General features: G+C 46.2%; 1 protein-coding gene across 5 annotated transcripts in view; it reads right to left on the bottom strand.

Moving 5' to 3' along the window:
* Window positions 1-25,990, bottom strand: part of PPFIA4 (PTPRF interacting protein alpha 4) — a 3,105,259-nt gene that overhangs the window by 372,316 nt on the left and 2,706,953 nt on the right. For all 5 annotated transcript variants that reach the window (XM_069239004.1, XM_069239005.1, XM_069239003.1 and 2 more), the window contains one exon: window positions 7,131-7,199. In XM_069239004.1, the coding sequence (XP_069095105.1) occupies window positions 7,131-7,199 (69 nt within the window). The remainder of the gene's footprint in view (window positions 1-7,130; window positions 7,200-25,990) is intronic.

The raw sequence follows: 25,990 nt of genomic DNA on the forward strand, positions 1-25,990 counted from the left end.
AATTTGATTATCAATCAATTAATCAGTAACATTTTAATACACTTCCTGTCACTTGTGATGGTCACTGCGAGACCTTAATGCACTCCCAGGGACAGACCTACTAGGTGGCATAGGAACGTCTAAAAGAGGCTATGTCACTGCAAACTGAGGTGGGATGGAAGGAAACTTGTTGAAACAGGGGGCTTTAGCCACCAGTTAGATTTTCAGGTTGACCTTAAGAAACACTAATGTCCCTGGTCTTCCAGCCCAATGATCCCACCATAACTTGAAATTGGATTTGAGAGGCAGACCCAGGAACAATAGTTGTCAGGTCCCTACCAGTCTTTGGTACCAGAAGCAGAATGTCTCTCAATCTGGCAATGGATTTTTTAACTTACAACAGTTTGACATAGATAGGCTATAAAGAGATCTTAACTGGAAACTCAAACTGAGTGAACAAATCAGTAACATCAGGACTAACAGGACAGGCTCAGTGGAACTATGGTCATGTCTCTGCAATTGAGCTTTACTGACATGTTTGACAGCCTGTCTGACTTCTTATTACCACCATAATCAGCCCCCGCTAGAGGGGGATAGCTTGGATTCCTGCCATGAGGATCTCTTTTTCCTCTTGTGAACAGGAGCAATCAGTTTGGACAAGACCAATTTAGGAGAGTGATGAACATCAGTGAACATAAACACATTTTTGGGGACCTCTGATAAAACAGGGGGAGGTTTTGCTACTAAGTAATAGGATGCCAAACAGTTACTATTACTGCACGACACAGCATATGTAGCTGGAGAAACCATAGTTTTGTTGCCTTCCTTAATTTCAAGCTCTTCCTCTACTCATGTAATCTCATCAGACAGCAACCCATCACTGATGTTAAAAAAACAACATGATTGAAGACCTTTTATGTTTGCCCCCGGAAACAGGTCTGAGGCAACATGCACAGGATTTGTATGCCTACTCATTGGAATCTAAGGCACTACAGGACCAAAAAGAAGGAAGGAAGGCGTGCAGGGAATATGGGCAGTGTGGCCCTGCCCCCTACAGCAACACAGGTTCTTCTTGCAAAATTCAAATCTCTCGACTATGAGGTTCCCACAAGGGTGATGCAGTCCTAGCCTCTTTCAGGCATGTCGGGAATATGGAGAAAGTAGTCCTGCCACCTCCAGCAACATGGGTGTGGGCTTCCATCTGTCAAGCCTAAGTCCCCACATGGGTGATGCAGCTCCCTCCTCTTTCTGGGTGTGGGGAATATGGGCAATATAGGCCCACATTACAACATTGGCGGTAAGTACTGCATATCGCCACGGAGACGGCTGTCAACATACCGCCGCCGTGGCTACCAGCCGTCTACGTGTATCATGGCCATCAACAGTATTCCACCAGAATGCTGGCAGAACACCACGGACGGTCATGGCAGCAGATGGCGGTAAGGCGGTGCTCCTGACAGTAGCACTGCCACCCCAGCAAAACACCGCCGACTGTATCATGACCAATGATACGGCCTGACAGTGTTTTGCTGGCGGACGCTGCTGCTGTCAGCAGCACTGCGGACCGTCTCCAGCCGGAGGACCCCCTGCAAGCAGGTAAGTCGGGTTCTCCGACAGGAGAGGGGGATCGGGGTATTGTGTGTATGTGGGGGATGTGTGTGTATGTTTTGGAATGAGTGCATGTGGCTGTGAGTCGCGTTGAATGCATGCATGAATGAGTGATTGTTAGTTTTGTGTGTTGAGAACGCATGTGTGACAAGGTATGTTGGTGTGTGTTGCGGTGTGTGGGTATGGATGTGTGCATGCGTGGGTGGTGGTGGGTATGCGTATGTGCATGTGTGTATATGGGTGCGCATGTGGGTGTGTATATGTGTGGGAGGGTAGGAGAGGTAGGGAGAAGGTGGGGAGGGGGACGGTGGAGACCCCTATCAGGAAGGGATTCCCTGGCACTGATAGTGTCTACCACCATGGTTTTCATGATGGTAAATTTGGCACGAAAACCATGGCGGTAGGCCAGGTCGTAATCCCAAGGGTGGGATTATGAAGACCGCCGGGCTGGAGGCCGTTTCATTTTTTTTTACCGCCGCCCTGTTGGCGGTATTAACACCGCTTTGACACCGACCACCAGAGTTGTAATGAGGGCCATAGTCCTGCCTCCTTAAGCAACACAGGTGCTACCTGCAAAATTCAAATATGAGCTCCGCAGGCTTTCAGCTGTCAATTTAAGGCCCCACAAGGGTGATGCAGGCTGGTCTCCTTCTTTTGTACAGGGAATATGTGCAATATTGCCCTGCCCTCTCCAGCAACACTGGTGCTCCTTGGAAACTTCTAACTTAGGCAAATTATTTTAACTCCAAGTGCCTAAAAAATATCTAATACAGAGGTTGGCCTACAGTGGTAGACCAACACAAGGAAAACGAGGGGTATTACGATAATATTTACACCAATCTACTGCAAAAGGATTGTTAGCAGCTATGGAGTTTCCATGGTGATAATTACGTCCAATATTACCCTTTCAATGTGAGTACAATTCAGGCGGTGCTGTGTCAAGCTATTTCAAATATAAAGGTGGAGATGAACGAGTAAGCACTGCCTTTGGGTTTCTTCCATTAGATGTTCAATTCACCAGCGCCGGTGTGGTCTTTGTTAGAGACAGTGTTAATTAAAAGGTTATGAGGTCCATGAAGCATTAAATGGAAGCATAATTCTCACCAGGACAGTGGTAAATTATGTTAATTATGTTGTTTTAGGACAATTGACTTAAGTTCAACTACAGGTTCTTGTCAACTGAGGTGGAGACAGAAGCCAAGATTCAACATGTTATGGTGTTTTTGTGAGTTCAAACCACTCTGCAACCAGTCTTACCTACTCTTTCTTGTCTTAAACTAGAGTAGTTAGGTGACAGGAGAAGGTCCATAGATGTTTTGAAGGCTTCGTTGAAACAAGTTTCTGCCATTATCAATAGGTCAAAATTGTAGTAAGTAAATGTGCCTGCAGATCCAATGCAGGGTTTGACCACAGAATCACAATTATGGAGTGAGCATCTTAGGATGGAGGAGAACATGACCTCCTAAGGAGAAGAATCTAGAGGGATCTTAATTAAGTTTTTTCTCACACTCTCTTTTTAGGAGACAGGAGAAGATCCCACTAGAATAGACATATTGTTTACATCATGGACATGTTGTTGACCGGCAGTCTTGGCTGTGGAATGAATTCGGTTTCCAGCATTAGGAAGCATAGTGTTCATCCAGCATTGCTACATCTTAGAGCTGCACTCATCTAGCAACTTAGCATTCTCATTGAGTGGATGTGAGGAAACAGTTTTGCAAGGATGGAAAGGCAGATGCGATCTGAGATAGAATATTCGTTACCTCACATAGAACAGGCCATGGGGGGACATTGTTTGGTAAGCCGTTGGGCCCCACAGCATCCAAAAACAGTTAACTGGAAATACCAAAAGTAAATCCACTTTTTATGAGCAGTGTCCTAAGCCTAGAAGGTAATTCCTTAGAGGGACATGGCTCAGATGTGCATTGAGAATTTGCACAGCTGGGTGTCCTCTAGGAAGAAGGCAGGGAGGATCATAATGTTGAGCATCTAAGGGGTTGTAGTTCTAGTGACCATTACCAGGATTTGGTCAAGAGTGCAGGAAAGGACTTTATAAAGAGCTTACATATGGAAAATGGGTACATTAGTGTGTAAAGTTAGGTCTAGAGGTAGGGCTGCCAAAAAAGTGGGTGGGGGGTTAGAATGAAGCAAGAGCTTGAAGGACGTTGCTGAGAAGGGACAGAGAGACGTAGAATTGGAAACACTGGATAGAGGAATCTCATGTAAAAGAGGTGCAGCCTCAAAAGCACAAGTGAGACAGAGAGCTTCAGAAGGTCTATAAATGGGGCTGTCAAGAGAGGGAAACCATGATGAGGGATTGACAGGAGGTGTGTAGGGATTCTGGAAGGAGTGTTACAAAATAAATTGCAAGAGAGTAGGAGAGGAAGGTTTGGGGGAATCCAGCGACTCCTCAATGCGATGGAGGGGAAGTCTCTGAGAGGAATATCCCAAAAAAATTGTAAAAAATTAAGGAGAAGAAGATTGGGGTGGGTCCACACAATGCTTTTCCATGGGTGGAAAGTGTTTTAGGCAGGAATTCTTAATTACTGGAAATGATGGGCATAACTCTAGAATTGGCCCGTGTCTGGGGAGTCTCATGAATATCTAACACCATAAGGACAGCAATAAGAATTTCAGAGTGATGGAGCATCAACTTATGTTTAACAATCTAGGAAGCAATTCTTGAAATTTTAGGAGGATACAGAATCCTGTGTGAGTTAAACCTACCTATATTAAGTGATTTGCCTTCTGGGGGTGAACAATGAGAGGGGACACCAGAAAGAGGAATCAAATGTGAAGCAGCAAAGCAATAAAGCACTAAGCCAAAACAGATTCAAGCGTGCAGAGGAAGGCGAGTAGAGATTTCAAGAAAGATCATTTTAAATATCTAAGACATATAGCAGACAGCCTACAGCAAGGCCACCAGACTGAGTATTGCTCAGTGGAAATTAAATAAGGGGTTGGAATTATTGAGACAATATCAGTTAGAAGGTGGACTTATTTCAGCCATTGTACGTTCATGGTTCAGATTTCTTGGTTTAGTTAGTCTGTGAAGCAGGGGGCAGCAGATTAGAAGATGGGTTTGTCATCTTCAGCACCCATGCTGACAAGCATAGTGATTAAGACCCTGAGTGTGGTAGCTCAAGAAAAAGGCTTAAGATTCAGAGTGGAGTAAGTCTTTCTGTTTAGAGTAGCAGTGAATTAGGGCATGCTTCTCAGGATTATTTTTAAAGCAGACCTACGTTCTAATGTGAATATGAAGATGGGCATGCTATTTCTGGATTCCATCCATATGTATCCAAGGTAAAGTGGGGTAATATTCAGAAACCTGCCAATTATTTGTTCATTATTAACCAAGGTGTAGTTAGGCAGGTTTTATTGTCAATGCAGTGCAAAATGTATCTAAGGGGAAGTTGGGTAAGACTTGTCTAATACAGACCATTTTTATATAACATTAAGTTGAACCAATTTCACAGTCTAATAAATTACATTACTTTGGAAGTGAGTTGTGAATCCACATAGTTTTAACTATTGAACCGAACAAGTTATTTTTGTTGTGAAGTTGGACTTTTATCGTAAACCACCATCGTGGCAGTTGAGGAAGGGCTGGTCTTTATTACTATGTAGGAGAGGTGGTTAGTGTTTCAAAGTGGCAGCCAGAGTGTCTCCAGGTAGAAAGGGAACTCTCCAGCAACCATCAGAGTGCAGAGCAGAGAGTCACGGTGTGCCCGTGTCATGCCGCCAGGCAGCATAGCAATGATCATTCCCAAGCATCAGAACTCTTCACCATAACCATTCAAGGCAAAGCACAGAACCCATCTGGCTTCCAAGCTCACCAGAATTGAAAGGCCCAGACAACCACCACTAGAAAGGACAAATGTCCATCTCCAGGGAAAACGGGAAATGCCTGCAAGCTCAGACAGGTCACGAGCACTAGAGATAAAGATTGTTGGACATTACTGTCCTTCCAGGGACGTACCAGTAGTGCAGGCAAAGCAATCAGGTCCTACTGAGAAGACCTTAACCAAGGAATGACAGTGCAGTGGCATCCATGCCATCAAGGAAGAGAAGACAATGAGATTTGGAGAAGCCTCTCAGCATACAGGGCAAACCAGGATCAGTGACAGCCAATGTAGATGAGGGGCAGCCGCAACTAATGCAGGAGAAAGCAACCGCAAAACAGCCACTTGTCCAAAAAGGGGCAGCAGCAGCAACACAGCGATTCTCACTATGAACAACTTAGCAATGTACCAAGGTAGATCATCAATGTAAAGGCCGTGGGAACAACAGGAAGACCTTTGCATACTTCGAAGAGCAGGCATCAATAACAGTAACTAATCTGAAGTAAAGTTTCTTAAAGAAACACACATATGCTGGCAAGTTTCAACTCAGAAATATTTTGGAAATGTTTCCAGGAACAGCAAGGTTCATGAAATGTACTTGTAAATCTAAGTTAAATGTGATACCAGCGACTTTGAATGTTTAATAATATGCATAAACATATAGATATACACGTGTGCATCGGGTGACTGATACCGGGGTTCACTACTGGCATTCTCGTTCAATTCTATACAGAGAAAAAGCAACAGCTTACAATTCTACATCTCAATGATTGTCATGTTGTTTTACACATTAATACAGTTATGGTGATCTTTGCAGATTATCAAAGTAGTTGGAGAGTTTAATCAGTCATAAGTGAAGGGAAAGTGAGGGATAGCCAACTAACATATGCTTAGAACAGGATGAAGCTGACATGGCTATCCCCTGGAATCCAAACAATAGCTCGTTGTGTTTTATAAAGCATGTACTACATCCTTGTGGTAGTCTTTACAGATTCCCCAAATACATTTGCAGAGCGCTAAAGGCCATTTCTAATTTTGTCCATTTAGGTGAATTTATATCTTATGCTTTTGATAAAATTGGTACTCACTCTGCAGAATATCAGTTTCAGTACACCAGGAAGATGTGTTGAATAAAATATGATTTTTTATAACATGAAATTATCCTCAGAATGATGGGCACTGTTTACATTTTTGCCATGGAACAAAATGTGATGTAAAATAATAAAAATCAAAATACTGTTCCCAATTCTAAGTTATGGCTGAGCGTCGGCGGAGTACGCAACAATACATCCTCTACTTATATCAAAGTACTTGGAGTGGACTAGAATTAAACGTTAATTATTTTTGATCAACTTTGCAAAACGTAAAGGTAACATAGGCAGTGTTTTTTGAAGAGGATGAACAATAAGAAACATTTTTTTCCATAATTATATTTCTCATCGGTACTTCAGATGCATAATTTTCCTAGACAAATTAGCGCAAATTAACATATGCACAGGCACAGCACATGCCTAGGTGATAATGCAGAGCAGCCCAAATTTATGACAATAATTCTTCTCATGAAAACCCATTAAAGCCCCAGAGGCATATTGAGAAGCTGAAATCTTATGCAAGCATGAGGGCAGATGAGCATGAGGGATGCGAGTGAGCAATAATATGATTCCAAAGTTCTAAAGAAACGAAGCAATCAAACAGACTTACATCATCAAGCCTTCGCTCCGTGCCCAGTGCCAGAAGATTGTTGAATTCTCTCTCTAGGACCTGCCGTGCCTGAAGAAACATCACAACAAAATTAACAACCGCTATATACAATAAAACGTTAACAGTAAATATATTATAACCAGTACAGCCAAGGAATCATGATGTTTCATTCACCATAGACTATCGTAACTCTTCTGGTTTATGGATGCATGATTAATTACCTTCCCATGCCTGCTTTAACTGGTACTTAGAAGAAGACCTACACCAATTGATTCAAATCAGTCATCACAATCATCCTGTTTACTTAGGAACTGCACTCGATTGCACTGCTCTTATGGAATAGATCTACAGAAGCCACAATATAAAGTCCGCTAAATAAATGTTTTTCAACTTAACTCAACTTGTGAGGGAAGTACTTTGAAAGACTGTAATTTAACAAAAGATCAGCGTCTCACTTTTCTCAATATGTCATTGGTTTAGGAAATTTAGAAAGAATTGGTCACTGCAAATCTATTTGATCAATGAGTTTAACAGCTAAATATATCACTGCATCAATACTATACAGGCACTATGAAGACATGTCAGCAACACATACAGTTCATTTTTCAAGCACCGGAAACATGGACAAACACAGTCTAAGTAAATTCACTAATTAGTCTTTTTAAATCTGAGACCTCTCAGACACATAATAAAGCCACAAATATTATATATGGTCTAACTGGTTCATTATTTTCGCACTCTGTCATTTAGATAGATTACGTTTACTTTCTTGTATGAAACACATGCAATAATTAAAAGTGTCAGGAGCTCATGGGCTGGTCAGCAGAAGTAGGGAGGCAGCCTTTTAGGCCCTTTGCGAGCGTGGACACTCTGGAGAATGAGTTGCTGGAAAGTCAGAAACTAGGGCCAGATGTAGCAAAGCTTTTTACCCATTCTGTGTCTATTGGAAAAAGGGTTCGTACATATGGCCCTTAGACTGCTTACCACCACGGAGGAGGGGCTTTCAGGTTACCAGGCACCTGCAGGGCAAGGTAATTGGGATACAGTAGTATACAACATCTGTGCTTTAAAACCAGATTGCCTGGCAAATACTGTGCAGTTGCATTTGCTTCCTGCTTCGATAGTTCACAGACTGCATGAGGTTTCCCTTCTTGGTTGCTTCCTGTTTGCTGGAGCCTGTCCGTGAATATTTATTCAGACTCGACAAGCTGCTGTTCTGTGGAAGCTGATCCCTGCTTGCTCGGAAGAGCATCACTGGTATGGAGGTTGAAGTCCGCTCTCATGACCTAACACCCTCTCAGTATCTGTGTAACTGTGCTTGCTTGGGAGTCTGGAGTACACGCAATAATAGCACATGCCTGTAACTATTTTTTATCTTACCTTATCATTACTAGAGTGAGAGCTAGGTACACATAGTAGCATTCTACACTGACAACAGATGCTTATTATATCAAAACACTGACCTGTGCTCCTGGCCAAGTTTTACCACCTCTGCTACGCTTTGGTCTCTCTCTATATATATTTCCCTTTCCTCATCGGAGGTTTCTGTAGACCAGAGACCTATTGACCGAGTTATGGATGGCTAGGACTCACAGCAAATCCATGTCTTTCATAAACGTTTGATGGCAGCTAAAGATGATTTTGCTATAGAACACCGCAAAGCACAATAAAACACCCATTCATGTTACAAAAATGTGTAATGAAAATCTCTTTCATTATACATTGTGCAGAAATTGCATTGAAAGAAAACCTTTGGGAGCATGATGGGACATTGCATAATCAGAAACAAACTCATTCAATGGGAAGCAGCAATGTGCCAAGCCAGGCTAGCTCGTCCATGCAATCTATAGAACACTGGTGTAATGACAAGAACGACAAGAAAAGTTGGAATTAATATTAACAAATTCAGTAGCACTATCAAATACAATTGATGGCTTAAAAACATATGTTACACTACTTAAAGATTGGCGACGGGCGTGGCCTAACCACCGACCAAGATGCAGTCTGCTGCCATCCGTTGCCGTACCTCTGCCACTGCTGACCTTTTGGCTAGCGACTGGGTCCCTCCTGGCATGGTGCTGGAGCTGGGGGGGTGCATGAAGCCGGCCATCATGGCCTGATGCAGTCCCCAGAGCCCCCGTGGTGACAGGGGCCACAGGCGCGTCTGGAGGCGGGGCTGCAGCATGATCGGCTGCTAGCCCCCAGCATGGCCGCTGTCTCCTCTGGTCAGGGGTGATTACCACTTGGGGGCATTGGAGGCCACTTCTCCCCGCACTCTCGAATCTGCGTGGACATAACCAACAGGCCTGTGGTATCAGGCCTTGCACTGGCTGTGGGGCCTTGGTGTGGCCGGGAGCTGGCTTCAGCATGGGGCCTGCTCTGTCCTCCTGGTGCCCCATGCTGGCCTCCCATGGGGGGGTCGCACCCATCACCCTTAGGTGGACACATTGCCCACTGGTCGACATGGCCTTCAGTTTCTACAGCATGGAGTTTGCTAGTGAGAGAACCCAATAAATAGCGCACTGAGGGCTTCGTTATCTGGCAACAAGATGAATGTGTACCAATGGCATTATTCTTAACTGGTGACCCGGTGGTCCTTCATAATTTTCTGGCACTAGCTTGTGGAACGCGCAGGGCCTCTCCAACCTAACATCTACCACCTGTGCCCTACTGTGAGGCATGAAGCCTTCCCTGGTGTGTGACAGGCTGCTGCATGCAATGGTGTGGCTGAACCTGGTTGTACCCTCCCTCCACCATAGGATTGCTTACAACACTCTACTATTACTGCCTTCGCTGCCTAATCTCTCTTCACTACCTGGCACACAATGGAATGCGACAACCCTAAACAGTGTCAAATTTCATCAGGGGGTTGGGGAACCGCCTGCCATGGAATCAGCTGAGGGTGCGCATTCCACTCCCCCGGTGGGGGTTGCGGCCATAGTGGCGGAATTAAAGGTGGGCTTCAAGGTCATTGATATGCATTTGGTCGCCCTCATGATGAGGCTGGATGGGATGCATGAGCACCTAGACAATTACTCCACTAGATTAGGCACTGCTGAACAGAGAATATCGCAAAAACAACAAGTGATGGACGGAATGCTGAACATTGTCAAACATTCACCCCCAGTACAGTGATCTGGGCCTAAATCCATCGTTTTTTTGCTGCCCATGCCATTCCAGTTTGGACCCAGCCATATGCAAATCAGTCTTGACCCTGTTCCCCATGGGAACAGTCCAGCCCGAACTGCTAGGCCAGGTCTACCCTGGACTGGAAACAAGCATCCTGGGACCGGTTTCGGGGTTTCACCCCTCATCAGCCAGGCTAGCTTGAATCCAGTGGCATGGGAAGCACGGGACCCACGTCTGGGCATACCCTTCCCACTTAGGGCGACAAAGCAAAAACAACAAGTGATGGACGGAATGCTGAACATTGTCAAACATTCACCCCCAGTACAGTGATCTGGGCCTAAATCCATCGTTTTTTTGCTGCCCATGCCATTCCAGTTTGGACCCAGCCATATGCAAATCAGTCTTGACCCTGTTCCCCATGGGAACAGTCCAGCCCGAACTGCTAGGCCAGGTCTACCCTGGACTGGAAACAAGCATTCTGGGACCGGTTTCGGGGTTTCACCCCTCATCAGCCAGGCTAGCTTGAATCCAGTGGCATGGGAAGCACGGGACCCACGTCTGGGCATACCCTTCCCACTTAGGGCGACAAAGCAAAAACAACAAGTAATGGACGGAATGCTGAACATTGTCAAACATTCACCCCCAGTACAGTGATCTGGGCCTAAATCCATCGTTTTTTGGCTGCCCATGCCATTCCAGTTTGGACCCAGCCATATGCAAATCAGTCTTGACCCTGTTCCCCATGGGAACAGTCCAGCCCGAACTGCTAGGCCAGGTCTACCCTGGACTGGAAACAAGCATCCTGGGACCGGTTTCGGGGTTTCACCCCTCATCAGCCAGGCTAGCTTGAATCCAGTGGCATGGGAAGCACGGGACCCACGTCTGGGCATACCCTTCCCACTTAGGGCGACAAAGCAAAAACAACAAGTGATGGACGGAATGCTGAACATTGTCAAACATTCACCCCCAGTACAGTGATCTGGGCCTAAATCCATCGTTTTTTTGCTGCCCATGCCATTCCAGTTTGGACCCAGCCATATGCAAATCAGTCTTGACCCTGTTCCCCATGGGAACAGTCCAGCCCGAACTGCTAGGCCAGGTCTACCCTGGACTGGAAACAAGCATCCTGGGACCGGTTTCGGGGTTTCACCCCTCATCAGCCAGGCTAGCTTGAATCCAGTGGCATGGGAAGCACAGGACCCACGTCTGGGCATACCCTTCCCACTTAGGGCGACAAAGCAAAAACAACAAGTGATGGACGGAATGCTGAACATTGTCAAACATTCACCCCCAGTACAGTGATCTGGGCCTAAATCCATCGTTTTTTTGCTGCCCATGCCATTCCAGTTTGGACCCAGCCATATGCAAATCAGTCTTGACCCTGTTCCCCATGGGAACAGTCCAGCCCGAACTGCTAGGCCAGGTCTACCCTGGACTGGAAACAAGCATCCTGGGACCGGTTTCGGGGTTTCACCCCTCATCAGCCAGGCTAGCTTGAATCCAGTGGCATGGGAAGCACGGGACCCACGTCTGGGCATACCCTTCCCACTTAGGGCGACAAAGCAAAAACAACAAGTGATGGACGGAATGCTGAACATTGTCAAACATTCACCCCCAGTACAGTGATCTGGGCCTAAATCCATCGTTTTTTTGCTGCCCATGCCATTCCAGTTTGGACCCAGCCATATGCAAATCAGTCTTGACCCTGTCCCACATTGAGGATGGTGCGACGGCTCTGACCAAGCACGTGGAGAGAGTCGAGCGACTGTTAAAGACTGTAACGGTAAAAAAATGAGGACCTGGAGGATCGTTCCTGGCCCAATAATATCCGGATGACTGGAGTAGCTGAATCCACCAATAGTGGGCCCATGAGTACTTTTGTTGAACGTCTCCTGATAGAGCTGTTTGACAGGGTCTCCTTCACTTCCTCATTTGCAATGCAGAGAACACACCAATCCCTGGCCCCCGTCGATTCCCTGGGGCCCCTCCATGTCCAATCATTGCTCAGGTATTAAACACCTGGGACCGCGAATGCTGATCTCCGCCGAGCCTGTGATAAAGCCCTGCTGCAGTATCAGGAAATTACTCTGTCGATCACTCAGATTTCACTCCAATTGTCCAGAAGCTCGATACAAATATGCTGAAGTAAACCATTTGCTACAGCTTGCTGGCCTGCACTATGGGATGCTCTACTTTGCACACTTTCACATTGAACTGAACGGCAAGCATCACATGTCCCTAGGATTGGCAGCGCTGATTTGCATGCAGCAGAGGCTGGATCAGTCTTCACCTGTTCACCATCCTTCAGGGGACTTCCTGAGCCACTCTCCTGTGGCGTCGTGTGGCACCTCGCAGGAATGAGACACTCTGCCCTGGACCTCGATGATATCCACCTCATGCCTTGAACACTCCCTGGGCTACTGCAGGACTAAGCCCACAGACTCAGACGGATCCCTCCAAGCTGCTTTTGGCTAATCCCTTGGCACCATAGGCAGACTTGCATAGACTCTTGTTTCCTAACTATTCTTCCACATGGCAGCACAAGTCTCCTGTTGAAGGAGCGTTGCTCCATTGCCAAGGTGTACTCTGCCCTAGTGTTTGTTAACTTACTGTTGAGTATGGGGATATCACCAGGGATCTCTTACTTCTCTAGTGTGGGTGGGGCATTGATTATGTTATTCCTGACATTTCTTTGCATACATGATGAAGCAGAGAATTATCACTATCATATTTACATTGATACATTACCATACTCACGCTGCACCATTCCATGGTCGACCCTGCTCTTTACATTTCATGTTCAATGTGGAACTTCAGGGAGCTGAACAACCCCAGGAAAGGCAAGCAGGTCCTCACATATTTAAATAAGCATTGGATCAAACTCGCCTTCCTGCAAGAAACCCAGAAGTCACCCTCTGCAACCTGCGCCTTTGCTTCGCAATGGCTTGGGAATTGATTTTTTGCCAATTATAGCTCCGACTCCAGGGGTGTGTGGATAGTTGTCCATAACAGTCTACCTTTTGTATGCTATGCATAATTTTACAACTCAGAGGGGTGATATGTATTGGTACAAGAGTCCCTGGCTGGCATTCCTCTTCTCCTAGTTAATGTTTACATGTCTAATACTGACTCCCCTGAATTTGTCAACGATCTGGCGGCGCGGATGGAATGATTCCATTCTGAACATATTTTATCAGGTGGTGACTTAAACCTTACTTGCTATCTTCAACTCGATACCACAGGCACCAACAGGATTACTAAAGGTCCCTCCATTCAGACATTGCACACATGACTGGGCACTTTTCAGTTTACCGATGTGTGGCCTCCCCCAACCCTTCTGCTGCAGCTTATACTTTCTACACCAGCCCCATTAACGTGTGGTCCCAAATTGATTATTGGCATGTGACCCCTTCTGCTTCCCTCCGGCTAGTTGGGATCTCTAACCTGCCCATTCCCTAGTAGATCACTCCCCAGTGATAACCAATCTGCACATCCCAACCCAGATTCACATGCTCCACACAAGGCAGCTCACCACAAACGCATTAGAGGACGAAGTGTTTAGATTTGAAGTACGCAATGGTGTATTGGAGTACCTGTCTCTCAATGCAGGCACCGTTACACAATATGCAACACTCTGGGGCACATTCAAGGCCAACATCAGAGGGGTGTACATTGCTAAGCATGCTGGGGTACTCCGCTCGATCAGGGGCAACCTTGCTTGAATTGAGAGTGAGCTACAGGCGCTTGATCAGCAGACTATATCGGCTCCCACTTTCACTTCTTCCCCACTGAGAGCCTCCTTGTTGAGAGACTTTCGAGATGCCACCGACCATGAGATGCTATATCTCAGCAAATATGCCCTTGCTTGCCCATACAGGGAGAGCGAGAGACCTGGTCACACGGCTACTCCACTCATTGTATTAGTCCTCCTATGCCACTACTCCCCAAATGGATTTCGGGGATATGGCTACAGGCGCCCCGACATCCAGTCCACTTTGATAGCATACTACTGATCTTTATACAGTGGATGCACTTCCATAACGGAGGCTGAACTTACTGATTACTTGGCTAAAATGGCTATGGTGCGGCTTGAAACTGCCCAACAGCAGTTCCTTGCCTCGCCCATCAGTGTCACAGAGATATCCCAGGCCATTGAGTCTCTTGGCAGTACTAAGGGCCCAGGATTGGATGGCTTTACGGGGTATAGAGAGGATCTTATCCCACACCTCCTTGAGGTCTATGCTGAATCCCTTGATAAGGGTATACTCCCTTCATCCATACGTGAGGTGATGAGTGTACTCCTCCTCAAACCGGGAAAGCCTCCTCAGCACTGCACTTCATTCCACCCATTGTCATTGCTCAATCACGATAATAAGATTTTAGCTAAAGTCCTAGCCACTCATCTGCCTTTACTAATGGAAAGTGTAATATCTCCCATGCAATCAGGATTTGTGCCCTGCCGGTCCACCTCCACTAAATTGCCAATGTTTTTTGCCATTCTTAATCAGATATCGCCAGAACTTTCAGCAGTTGCTATTCTGCTTGCTGCAGAAAAGGCATTTGATTCTTGAGTTGCCTGTTCTCCATGCCATCCTACACAAATTATGTATACCATGCGGTTCCACTCAACCTTGTAGCTCTGCTCCACACACCCCTTTGGCCCGGATCTGGGTTAACAGAGCACTATCTGACGCATTTCTATTATCTCGTGGTACCTACCACGGATGACCACTTTCCTCACTGTTATTTATCATCTGCATGGATCCTTTCATGCAGTGTTTCTAGGAACTGTATACGAACAGGGGACTCCATTTCTGCCACGGCCCCCTCCTCTCTTTCCCTTTATACGGATGACATTTTTCTCTTTGTCAGCAACCTGATTAAAAAAACTCACCCCACTAATAGAGGAGGTGGTTCTCTTCAGTGCATTTTCTGGCTTGTCCATCAATTGGACCAAGTGTGAGATATTCTCTCTTACTGATGCCACGGTGCCCTGGCACCTTCCTAATCCTTTTTTCTGGAGAGACGATTCTACAGAATACCTTGGTATACATCTTCATAGGTGCAATGCCAAGGTCATTCGGCACTATTATGGCCCGGCAATTGATAAACTTGTCACGCAAGTTGAGCAATGGATTACCATGCCCCTGTCACTTGCCGGGAGGATTATCATTATAAAGATGGTGGTTCTTCCACAATTTCTTTATTTATTCTTAAATATTCCCATAGCCTTGACCAGGCATTTCTTGGACACACTGCTCGGCCTCCTCATGCGATTGGTTTGGGCAGGCAGGCGCCCCCATGTGCGTTGGTCCACACTGACGCTCCAGTTTGAACATGGAGGCTTTGGTGTCCCGGACTTCTATCTATATTATCTGGTTACCCAGGCATTTTACTACTACCAGTCCCATCCGGATACCAGGGTCCAATATCTCAGGACAAAATGATCACAATCCCCCTCTGCTTCTCTTTCCGTCCTGTTGCTTAAGGGCCTATTAAGAACTCCAACGTAAACACAGACTCCCCCAAAAACCTGTGGAGCTTGGACAAAACTACTCTGCTATCTAGGATTTTACATCCTTTTTCACCACACATCCCCCTCATCAACAACCCATGGCTTCCACTTACATGTGAGCGGCTGACTCATCGCACTCTTGTGTCCCTCCAGTTATGCACAATCGGCGATCTGTTTGCAGACTCCAAGTTCTGATCGGCCGCATACATGACCGAAGGACATCAATACTCAGCGCTTGACAGATTTATAGTGCACAGGCTATTCAGTACATTAAGCTCTGTGTTGCCTACATACCCAATGGAACCAAGAGATTCCTCCTCATTGTCCATTACTGTCATGGCTACAGACAATGCGCATCTCATCTGACACCTGTATCACGCATGCCTGCAACTGTGACCCAGCGGACCAGAAAGGTCGAGGGTCACGTGGGACACTCCTTACCAGATAAAATTTGGTATTATTGCTGCACACATGTCAAATTATTATCCAACAACTATTGTCACAAAAAAACTGCATTTTAATTTCATATACCATGCATACACAGTGAAGATGATGCCAAAGTCGACTCAGCGCTTTGCTGCATTAGCGTTGCTACTCGCTAAACGCCAGTTCGCCTTGCACTGGGGGAATACTGCCCGTCCTATGGAGGCGGCTTGGCTTGGGGACCTCATGCACTGTGACACGTCTTGGCGGCGAGGTGCGAGAATGATCTGCCTCTGGTGGTTGTTCTGCGGATGCGTGGGACGGTGAAGAGGGCAAGGTCGGCGGAGTGAAGCTGTCGGGTCAGGGTGTAGGAGGAGAGCCGTTTGTTGAGGTATTCTGGTCCGGTGTTGTGCAGTGCTTTGTGAGCGTGGGTGAGGAGTTTGAAGGTGATTCTCTTATTGATGGGGAGCCAAAGCAGGTCGCTCAGGTGGGCTGCGATGTGGCAGTGGAGGGAGATGTCCGGGATGAGGCGTGTGGAGGTGTTCTGGATGAATTGCAGTCTTTTCTGGAGTTTGGCTGTGGTTCCTGCATAGAGGGCATTGCCGTAGTCCAATTTGCTGCTTACGAGGGCTTGGGTGACTGTTCTTCTGGTTTCAGTGGGGATCCATTTGTAGATCTTCTGAAGCATGCAGAGGGTGTTGAAGCCAGAGGAGGAGATGGAGTTGACTTGCTGGGTCACAGATAGTAAAGAGTCCAGGATGAATCCCAGGTTGCGTGCATGGTAGGTGGGTGTTTGTGTGATTCCAGTGCGGCAGGCCACCAGGAGTGGAGGGGGTGAAACCGAAGATGATGACCTCAGTCTTGTCAGAATTCATGGAGGTTGGTCTTGGTGGTGTCCTTGGTGAGGGAGAGGATCAGCTGGGTGTCATCGATGTATGAGATGATGTTGAGGTTGTAAGATCGAGCGATGTTAGCGAGCGGATCCATGTAAACATCAAAGAGGGACAGGATGAGGGACGAACCCTGGGGTACGCCGCAGATAATGTTGGTGGCTTCAGAGCAGAATGGAGGGAGGCGGACTCTTTGAGTTCTGCCAGTGAGAAAGGAGGTGATCCAGTCCAGGGCTCTGTCATGGATTCCTGTGGCAGTCAGTGCTGAACGCGGCTGAGAGGTCCAGGAGGATGAGAGCCGAGGTTTCACCGTTGTCCAGTATGGTTCTGATGACGTTGGTGGCAGCGATGAGGGCAGTTTCGGTGCTGTGGTTGTTGCGGAATCCAGATTGCGATGGGTCTAGAGTGTTGTTCTCCTGAAGGAAAGGGTCAGTTGTTTGTTGACAGTTTCTGTATGTCTATTATCTGAACAGGTGTGGAATAACTGAAGACATTTGCCACATATTGCTGGCCAACGGAGGACTCTAATTCAGCCTACCACTGCAGGTACCGACCAGATACATAATACATTCATTTCTTGGCATCTCACAATGACAGTCAGATTTGGTATGATAATAAAAACAGTCTATCTCAGCAGATGTCTCTACCACTTCTTCCTCTCACATTTGCCTGCTCAGGACCTTTAAATTTAAACAAAAAATCTCAGAATGGACAACCAGTGCAATAATCAGATAAGGGAACTATGAACATAAGAAATACCAAACAGGGACCTATACTGCTGCTCAAAGCTGCCCGATAATGATAAAACCATAAACTGCAAACCTATCTCTCACAGTTCTTCATCCATCACTCTGCTAAGTGCTGCTAAGTGCTGCATCCCTGAACACACTACTACAACGATTGCATGTGATTTCATAGAAAAACAATGTAATGGAATACCACGACTGTGAAACCATTTCTTCTAAACAGTTTAATGGAAATTTTCAGGATTAATGACATGTGCCATTTCTTAGAGACCAATTAATACAGTGTCTTTTTTTAATCAGAATTAGCTTTGGCATAGGTAATTTTTAAGTGTCAATGAAATGGTTGCCAGTCTTACTTTCAGAATTTTTTTTGTTAAAGATATTGCTTTAAATACTTTATGTCAGGGGACATCATTTTGGATTTATACATTTTACATTGTCCAAATGTTACTTTGGATGCTTTTAATTCACTGAACTGTTACTAGCCTTCACCGCCATCTACCTCTTCTGCCTGAAAATGCCTCCTCACGCATAAACTATGCCGATCTCTGACCCCTAAATTCCACCAATCACTGAACACTAAACGCCCTTTCTATCCCTAAACTCACCCATCCCTAAACCCCCTCCCCACACGAAACTGCACCCAGCTCTGACCCCTAAACTTCACCCATCCCTAAACCCTAATAGCCCTTTCTACTCATAGGTTCTACCCATCTCTTAACCTAAAACCCACCAACTACCCCTAAACGAATTCCTGAACCTTTAAAATTCCTGTCTATGGCTATTCCCCCATCGCTGATCCCTTAAATTCCTGCACCAACCCTAAACTCCAATTATCCATGAACCCTAAAAAAAAAACCTCACCTCCCCTAAAAACCACCCGTCCATGGCCCATCACCACCCCTAAACTGCCTCATCTCTGAACTCTAAAAACCCTCTCTAAATATAAACGCCATCTATCCCCGAACCCTTAAAATTCCAACTACCCTAAACGCCACCCATTGCGGAACATTAAAAACCCTTCACCACCACAAAACTCTACCATCACTGAACCTTAAAAACACTCACCAGCCATAAACACCACCCTTCGATAAAAAACTAAAAATTCCTTCACACCACCCATTGCTGAACCCTAAAAACATTGCACCAACCTTAAATTCAACTCATCCTGAGCCCTAAAATAACCTCAGCACCCTAAACTTCACCCATCCCTGAAACCTAACCACCCTAAAAACCCTTCACTGCCTCTAAATATCACCCATCCCTGACCCTAAAAAAAAAAAAAAACACTACCTCTAATCTTCTCCCAGATGCATGATTTTGAAGGTTTTCCTAAAAATACCTTTTATTTACTTTTCAATTTATTTGTATTTCCTTAAAATTGTCTTTCCTTAAAATGTGTTTTCCGTGATTTGGTTTCCTGCAATATTGTTTCTCAGTTTTCATTTTTCCATTATTTCCCATACATCAAAAGATAACATCCTTCCAACCACACATCCTGCATAGTATGGCATGCTACCCATGTAGGTAAGTGCTTCAGCATCCCCATACAGAGGTAGTAAGTGCTATATAAAGGCTGCAAAACAATACAATACAGTGCATTCAATGAGATGGTGGTTAACATAAGTGAAGCTAGGTTGGCTTGAGTTAAAAATGTAAAGCCCAAGTCATTCAGCTGAACTTAAAATGTGAAGCAGTAAAAATCATATTTTGACGAAGACAACAGGCATGGCTCCCCCGCCAGCAGCAGCAGCTGCCAAACGTTTACAATAAAAAGATAATAAACTATGTTTATTATCTTTTTATTGTAAAAGGGGCGGGCCACGGGCTGTGACAGGCACTGAGGGGGAGTGCACAGCACTTCCCCTCAGTGCGCATGTATGTTTGGCCGGCCAGCTGGCCTGCCAAACATACATGAGCACTAAACTCTCTCTCTCTCTCTCTCTCTCTCTATCGAGAGAGAGAGAGAGAGAGAGAGAGAGAGAGAGAGAGAGAGAGAGAGAGAGAGAGATCAGGCAGACGCTCCCAGTCTACCTTGGAGCCCCCTGGCTGGACACCCAGACCAATTGGAATGCTGCTATCATGCATCAAGCAGCAAGACAGCAGTATTTAGATTGGCCGCAGGGCAGGCTGGGAGCCTGTATGTGCCTGAGGCGAAGGTGGTGGCAGCGACAATTCAGGTAAGTTTTTTTTATTTCATTTTTATTCATTTCCCTACCTTCCACCCTGCCACTACCATGAGCAGCGAGACGCTCCTGACAGTCACATCTCCTATTAAAATGTCAGATGAGCAAAAGATTCTGAATATTGTGTGACATCCAAATGACAGTTGTAGTAAGTTGAAAAATAGGATGTGCGAAACTGCAAAGTTTTTCTCTTAGAAACGTCTCCTAATTCTCACAAATTGTACAATTAACTTGTATTTTGCTGTAGCTTTCTGTGTGTGAGTTTTCATATTAAAATTCGGTACTTTCCCAACTCTTTGTATTTTTTTTTTTTTTTGTTTAGAAAAAAATAAATATCACCATTACCCCACGATTTCAATGTAGCTAGGACAGAGGCTTTACTGCAAACACTCAAGAAAAAGGCACGGCCACTTTCAGTGGCATGTAATACCTGTCGGGATATGCTTCCTTTTGAGGAGGAAAAGCTATTCCAGTTCGTAAGGTTATGAAAAGTAGAAAACTCCACAAGCTAAGTGAGGCGGGTGACTTTCCTCGAATGATAGAAACTCCACGCCCCCATAGACAACACATTCTAGAAGGCTCTACAAAATTTTTACAGGGTGGGGAGAGCAAAGAATGCACTCTGTAGAAACCAATATACATAAGAAGAAAATAGTTTAACGCTATTTTGGCAAAATGACACCACGAAGAAAATGTTGTGTTTCCCCAGATCAACAATGCTTCATATCTATAGCGGTCGGCACATGACTGATAAAAGGTGTCACATTTTGAAGCGATGTCATCTCCAGTGTGTTTTTTTCTCTGAAATTCAAATTGTTAAATAGTTCCATAAGGATGTGCATAAGAATATTCGGCACCGGGCACTACCACCACAAACGCATCTTCACTCCACTCCCTCTTTATTCCAGAATCCTTTTCCGACATACCAGGCCGCCCTAAAAAGTTGTAATCAACGGTTTCTTGGGAAAGGAATCCTGGAGCGCACTGAGGCGCTACAAACCCTTTCATTCGACCTTGTTCGTTTTATCTATTAATGAAGGCTGGCTGCGCCCGTGGCAGTGTCACTGTTTATAGCAGGCTGAATAATCTCTTCCAGCAAACTCCGAAATAACATTTCAAGAGTCGCCAAGCGCAGCGTTTGTATTCAGTCCGATGTGTTTTTTTTGGGGGGGAGACAAGGCCGATAGCCACTAGATATCTTCTCGAGTTAATATGTGTCCAATCATTGCTGTTCCTGGCTGTTGTGCTTTAAAGAGAGTGATAATGAAGTTAATGGGCTGACAGCCCCTCAGGTGTGGAGCCTTCAGCAGTCAGCCCTCGATATCCATTGGTCTGTTGTGTCATTCACATTTACTTCTGCCCTGTTCTTATATAGCAAGTGGCAGAGACGGCATCCTGCTCCTTCACAAGGAACACATCCGCACCTAAAGTGCTGCCCTTCAGTGCCAGGGACTAACATGGCAATGTGTGCTTTTCGAGACCATGGAAGAAGGATTCTCGCTTCCAGCTACTTTGTATTTAGGTTTTTTATCTACTAATACGGGGCCGGCAGCTCCCACTCTTTCTCTACTCTTTATTAAGCCCTTCGGAAAGAATAAATATTACTTAAGCTTCCTCTGTGTAGTTATAAAAAACAATCTTGCGATTTATGAGCAGGTATAAATAAGCCGGGTATACTATATATATTGAAACGAAGCAACAGAACACGGTCCTTTTGGCACACTTTGGGGAACAGTGCAAGGCAAGCTTTGAAACCACGTCCATTGAACTTGTCTTTCTATTACACGAGAAAGCTTAAGATCAATTAATCTGCAGGCTAGCTCTGTCATTCTCAGCACAAACTCAATTTTTCAATTGAGAAACAGATGATTGACACAGGAAACACTGCAGAGAAGAACACAAGGTCGTAGTATAAGCTACAGAATAAGTAAATGACAGGTATAATGTCCAGAGTCTAATGGGAGTGGCGGATGTGCATGCAAAAAAACGCCAAGTTGCTACTCATCTGCTCCAGCCTCGAGGCAAATTGAGACCAATCAAACTCTTAAGATCGCTTCTCAGGAAAGTTCACAGAACAAGGACAATTCACCAAGTATATTGTGCACCTATCTGTTCTAAGCCCCTTCTGGAGGTACCAACCCTGTAAGTCTCTTTCCTAGCGTGAACCGTGCTCCCTCCACCCCCGTGGGGAGATTAACAAAAGCCTACTCTACTCATAGATATATCCAGAATGTGAAACGTTATCAATGTGGCCAAGTAGGTTCAACTTTGCCTCCTTTATCAGGACTCCGTCCCATTCAAAGGGCTAGCTCCAACAACTGGACACACAATAAAGACCCAATGTGATAGCACATGGGTTGTGACAAACTACATCAATTCACAGGCTATCCACCCACAAGAGAATGCTCAATTCCCATGCCTTGGGTAGGTCTCACATCCAGTATGTGAGAAGGCAAAGAGTCACCTGCATGTTACCTGGGGCCTATCAGAAGACAGACCAAGCCTTTTCAACTCACTATTTTCTGGAGGAACCACAAGCTCCCTTATCAATTGCTCAAGGCCAGAGTCACACATATACCCAGGACTCCATTCATACCTTTCACTAGGAGGACACACACAGGAGCTTTGAAAGTTTACTGGACTTCTGTGTAGACAACACATGATATTTCTTTCCCTGAGTAACTCACCCGTCCCTTAGCCACTGGCCAGAGCACCTTCTTGATGTTCCACAGGACTGCTGGTGCACTCAGAGTGGGAAGCTACAGACTCAAGTTGCAGAAACTCTCCCTCCAGTTGTATCTCTAGCATCTCAAGAGAGATTTTGTTATACTGGCTTTTAAGGTTATAGTCCTCACTTATGAGTGAATACTTGTCTGGCAGCCTAGGACATCTGTAATGGACAGACACCATTAAGAATAACACACTATTTCTGTGTATGAGGGGATCTGTCTGGTTCTGGGCTCCTGGTGCTTGTCGCTCCCACATTGAAAGGATTAGCTCCAGAATAAATGTGACCCCAGCAGTGCCAGTGTTGAGGTCATCTCATTTCAGAACATGAAACCACTGCTCAATTGGTACTGCCCCTGTAGGTGGCACCCGTCTTTGACCCCTTTCTCTCTTCTTAGGTCTCATGGTCTCTTTCAAAAGAGGTATGTGTTGGGACAACCTGGGTGCTCACACACTCTGTGTGAGAAAGTAGTCCCTTTCTAGCCTTGTTATCCACACTTTTGGCCTGTTTGTGAGTATATGTCAGGGTGTTTTCACTGTCTCACTGGGATCCTGCTAGCCAGGGCCCAGTGCTCATAATGAAAACCCTATGTTTTCAGTATGTTTGTTATGTGTCACTGGGACCCTGCTAGCCAGGACCCCAGTGCTCAGACGTTTGTGGCCTATATGTATGTGTTCCCTGTGTGATGCCTAACTGTCTCACTGAGGCTCTGCTAACAAGAACCTCAATGGTTATGCTCTCTCTGCTTTGCTAGTGACCAATTTCACCAATTCACATTGGCATACTGGAACACCCTTATAATTCCCTAGTATATGGTACTGAGGTACCCAGGGTATTGGGGTTCCAAGAGATCCCTATGGGCTGCAGCATTTCTTTTGCCACCCATAGGGAGCTCTGACAATTCTTACACAGGCCTGCCACTGCAGCCTGAGTGAAATAACGTTCACGTTATTTCACAGCCATTTACCACTGCACTTAAGTAACTTATAAGTCACCTATATGTCTAACCTTTACCGAGTAAAGGTTGGGTGCTAAGTTACTTAGTGTGTGGGCACCCTGGCACTAGCCAAGGTGCCCCCACATCGTTCAGGGCAAATTCCCCGGACTTTGTGAGTGCGGGGACACCATTTCACATGTGCACTATACATAGGTCACTACCTATGTATAGCGTCACAATGGTAACTCCAAACATGGCCATGTAACATGTCTAAGATCATGGAATTGTCACCCCAATGCCATTCTGGCATTGGGGAGACAATTCCATGATCCCCCGAGTCTCTAGCACAGACCCGGGTACTGCCAAACTACCTTTCCCGGGGTTTCACTGCAGCTGCTGCTGCTGCCAACCCCTCAGACAGGTTTCTGCCCTCCTGGGGTCCAGCCAGGCCTGGCCCAGGAAGGCAGAACAAAGGACTTCCTCAGAGAGAGGGTGTTACACCCTCTCCCTTTGGAAAAAGGTGTCAGGGCTGGGGAGGAGTAGCCTCCCCCAGCCTCTAGAAATGCTTTGATGGGCACAGATGGTGCCCATCTCTGCATAAGCCAGTCTGCACCGGTACAGGGAACCCCAGCCCTGCTCTGGCTCGAAACTGGACAAAGGAAAGGGGAGTGACCACTCCCCTGACCTGCACCTCCCAGGGGAGGTGCCCAGAGCTCCTCCAGTGTGCTCCAGACCTCTGCCATCTTGGAAACAGAGGTGCTGCTGGCACACTGGACTGCTCTGAGTGGCCAGTGCCAGCAGGTGACGTCAGAGACTCCTTCTGATAGGCTCTTACCTGTGTTACTAGTCTATCCTCCTTCCTAGGTAGCCAAACCTCCTTTTCTGGCTATTTAGGGTCTCTGCTTTGGGGAATTCTTTAGATAACGAATGCAAGTGCTCATCAGAGTTCCTCTGCATCTCTCTCTTCACCTTCTGCCAAAGGATCGACCGCTGACTGCTCAGGACGCCTGCAAAACCGCAACAAAGTAGCAAAGACGACTACTGCAACCTTGTATCGCTGATCCTGCCGCCTTCTCGACTGTTTCCTGGTGGTGCATGCTCTGGGGGTAGCCTGCCTCCTCTCTGCACTAGGAGCTCTGAAGAAATCTCCTGTGAGTCGACGGAATCTTCCCCCTGCAACCGCAGGCAACAAAAGACTTCATCATCGGTCCTCTGGGTCCCCTCTCAGCATGACGAGCGTGGTCCCTGGAACTCAGCAACTCTGTCCAAGTGACTCCCACAGTCCAGTGACTCTTCAGTCCAAGTTTGGTGGAGGTAAGTCCTTGCCTCCCCACGCTAGACTGCATTGCTGGGTACCGCATGATTTGTAGCTGCTCCAGCGCACTCTTCCAGGATTTCCTTCATGCACAGCCAAGCATGGGTCCCCAACACTCTAACCTGCAGTGCACAACCTCCTGAGTTGTCCTCCGGCGTCGTGGGACTCTCTTTTGTGTCTTCGGGTGAGCTCCGGTTCACTTCTCCTCGTAGTGCCTGTTCTGGTACTTCTGCGGGTGCTGCCTGCTTCTGTGAGGGCTCCCTGACCTGCTGGGCGCCCCCTCTGTCTCCTCATCCAAGTGGCGACATCCTGGTCCCTCCTGGGCCACAGCAGCATCCAAAAACCCTAACTGCGACCCTTGCAGCTAGCAAGGATTGTTTGCGGTCTTTCTACGTGGGAACACCTCTGCAAGCTTCTACACGATGTGGGACATTCATCCTCCAAAGGGGAAGTTTCTAGCCCTCTTCGTTCTTGCAGAATCCACAGCTTCTACCATCCGGTGGCAGCTTCTTTGCACCCTCAGCTGGCATTTCCCGGGCATCTGCCCAATCTCGACTTTGTCGCGACTCTCGGACTTGGTCCCCTTGTTCCATAGGTACTCTCATCCGGAAATCCACTTTGGCTGCTTTGCTGGTGTTGGTCTTCCTTGCAGAATTCCCCTATCATGACTTCTGTGCTCTCTGGGGAATATAGGTGCACTTTACACCTACTTTTCTGGGTCTTGGGGTGGGCTATTTTTTTAACCCTCACTGTTTTCTTACAGCCCCAGCGACCCTCTACAAGCTCACATAGGTTTGTGGTCCATTCGTGGTTCGCATTCCACTTTTGGAGTATATGGTTTGTGTTGCCCCTATACCTATGTGCTCCTATTGCAATCTACTGTAACTTCACATTGCTTGCATTACTACCTTTTGCTATTACTGCATATTTTTGGTATTGTGTACATATATCTTGTGTATATTTGGCATCCTCATACTGAGGGTACTCACTG

Source organism: Pleurodeles waltl, chromosome 6 (assembly GCF_031143425.1).
Source record: "Pleurodeles waltl isolate 20211129_DDA chromosome 6, aPleWal1.hap1.20221129, whole genome shotgun sequence".
NCBI lineage: Eukaryota > Metazoa > Chordata > Amphibia > Caudata > Salamandridae > Pleurodeles > Pleurodeles waltl.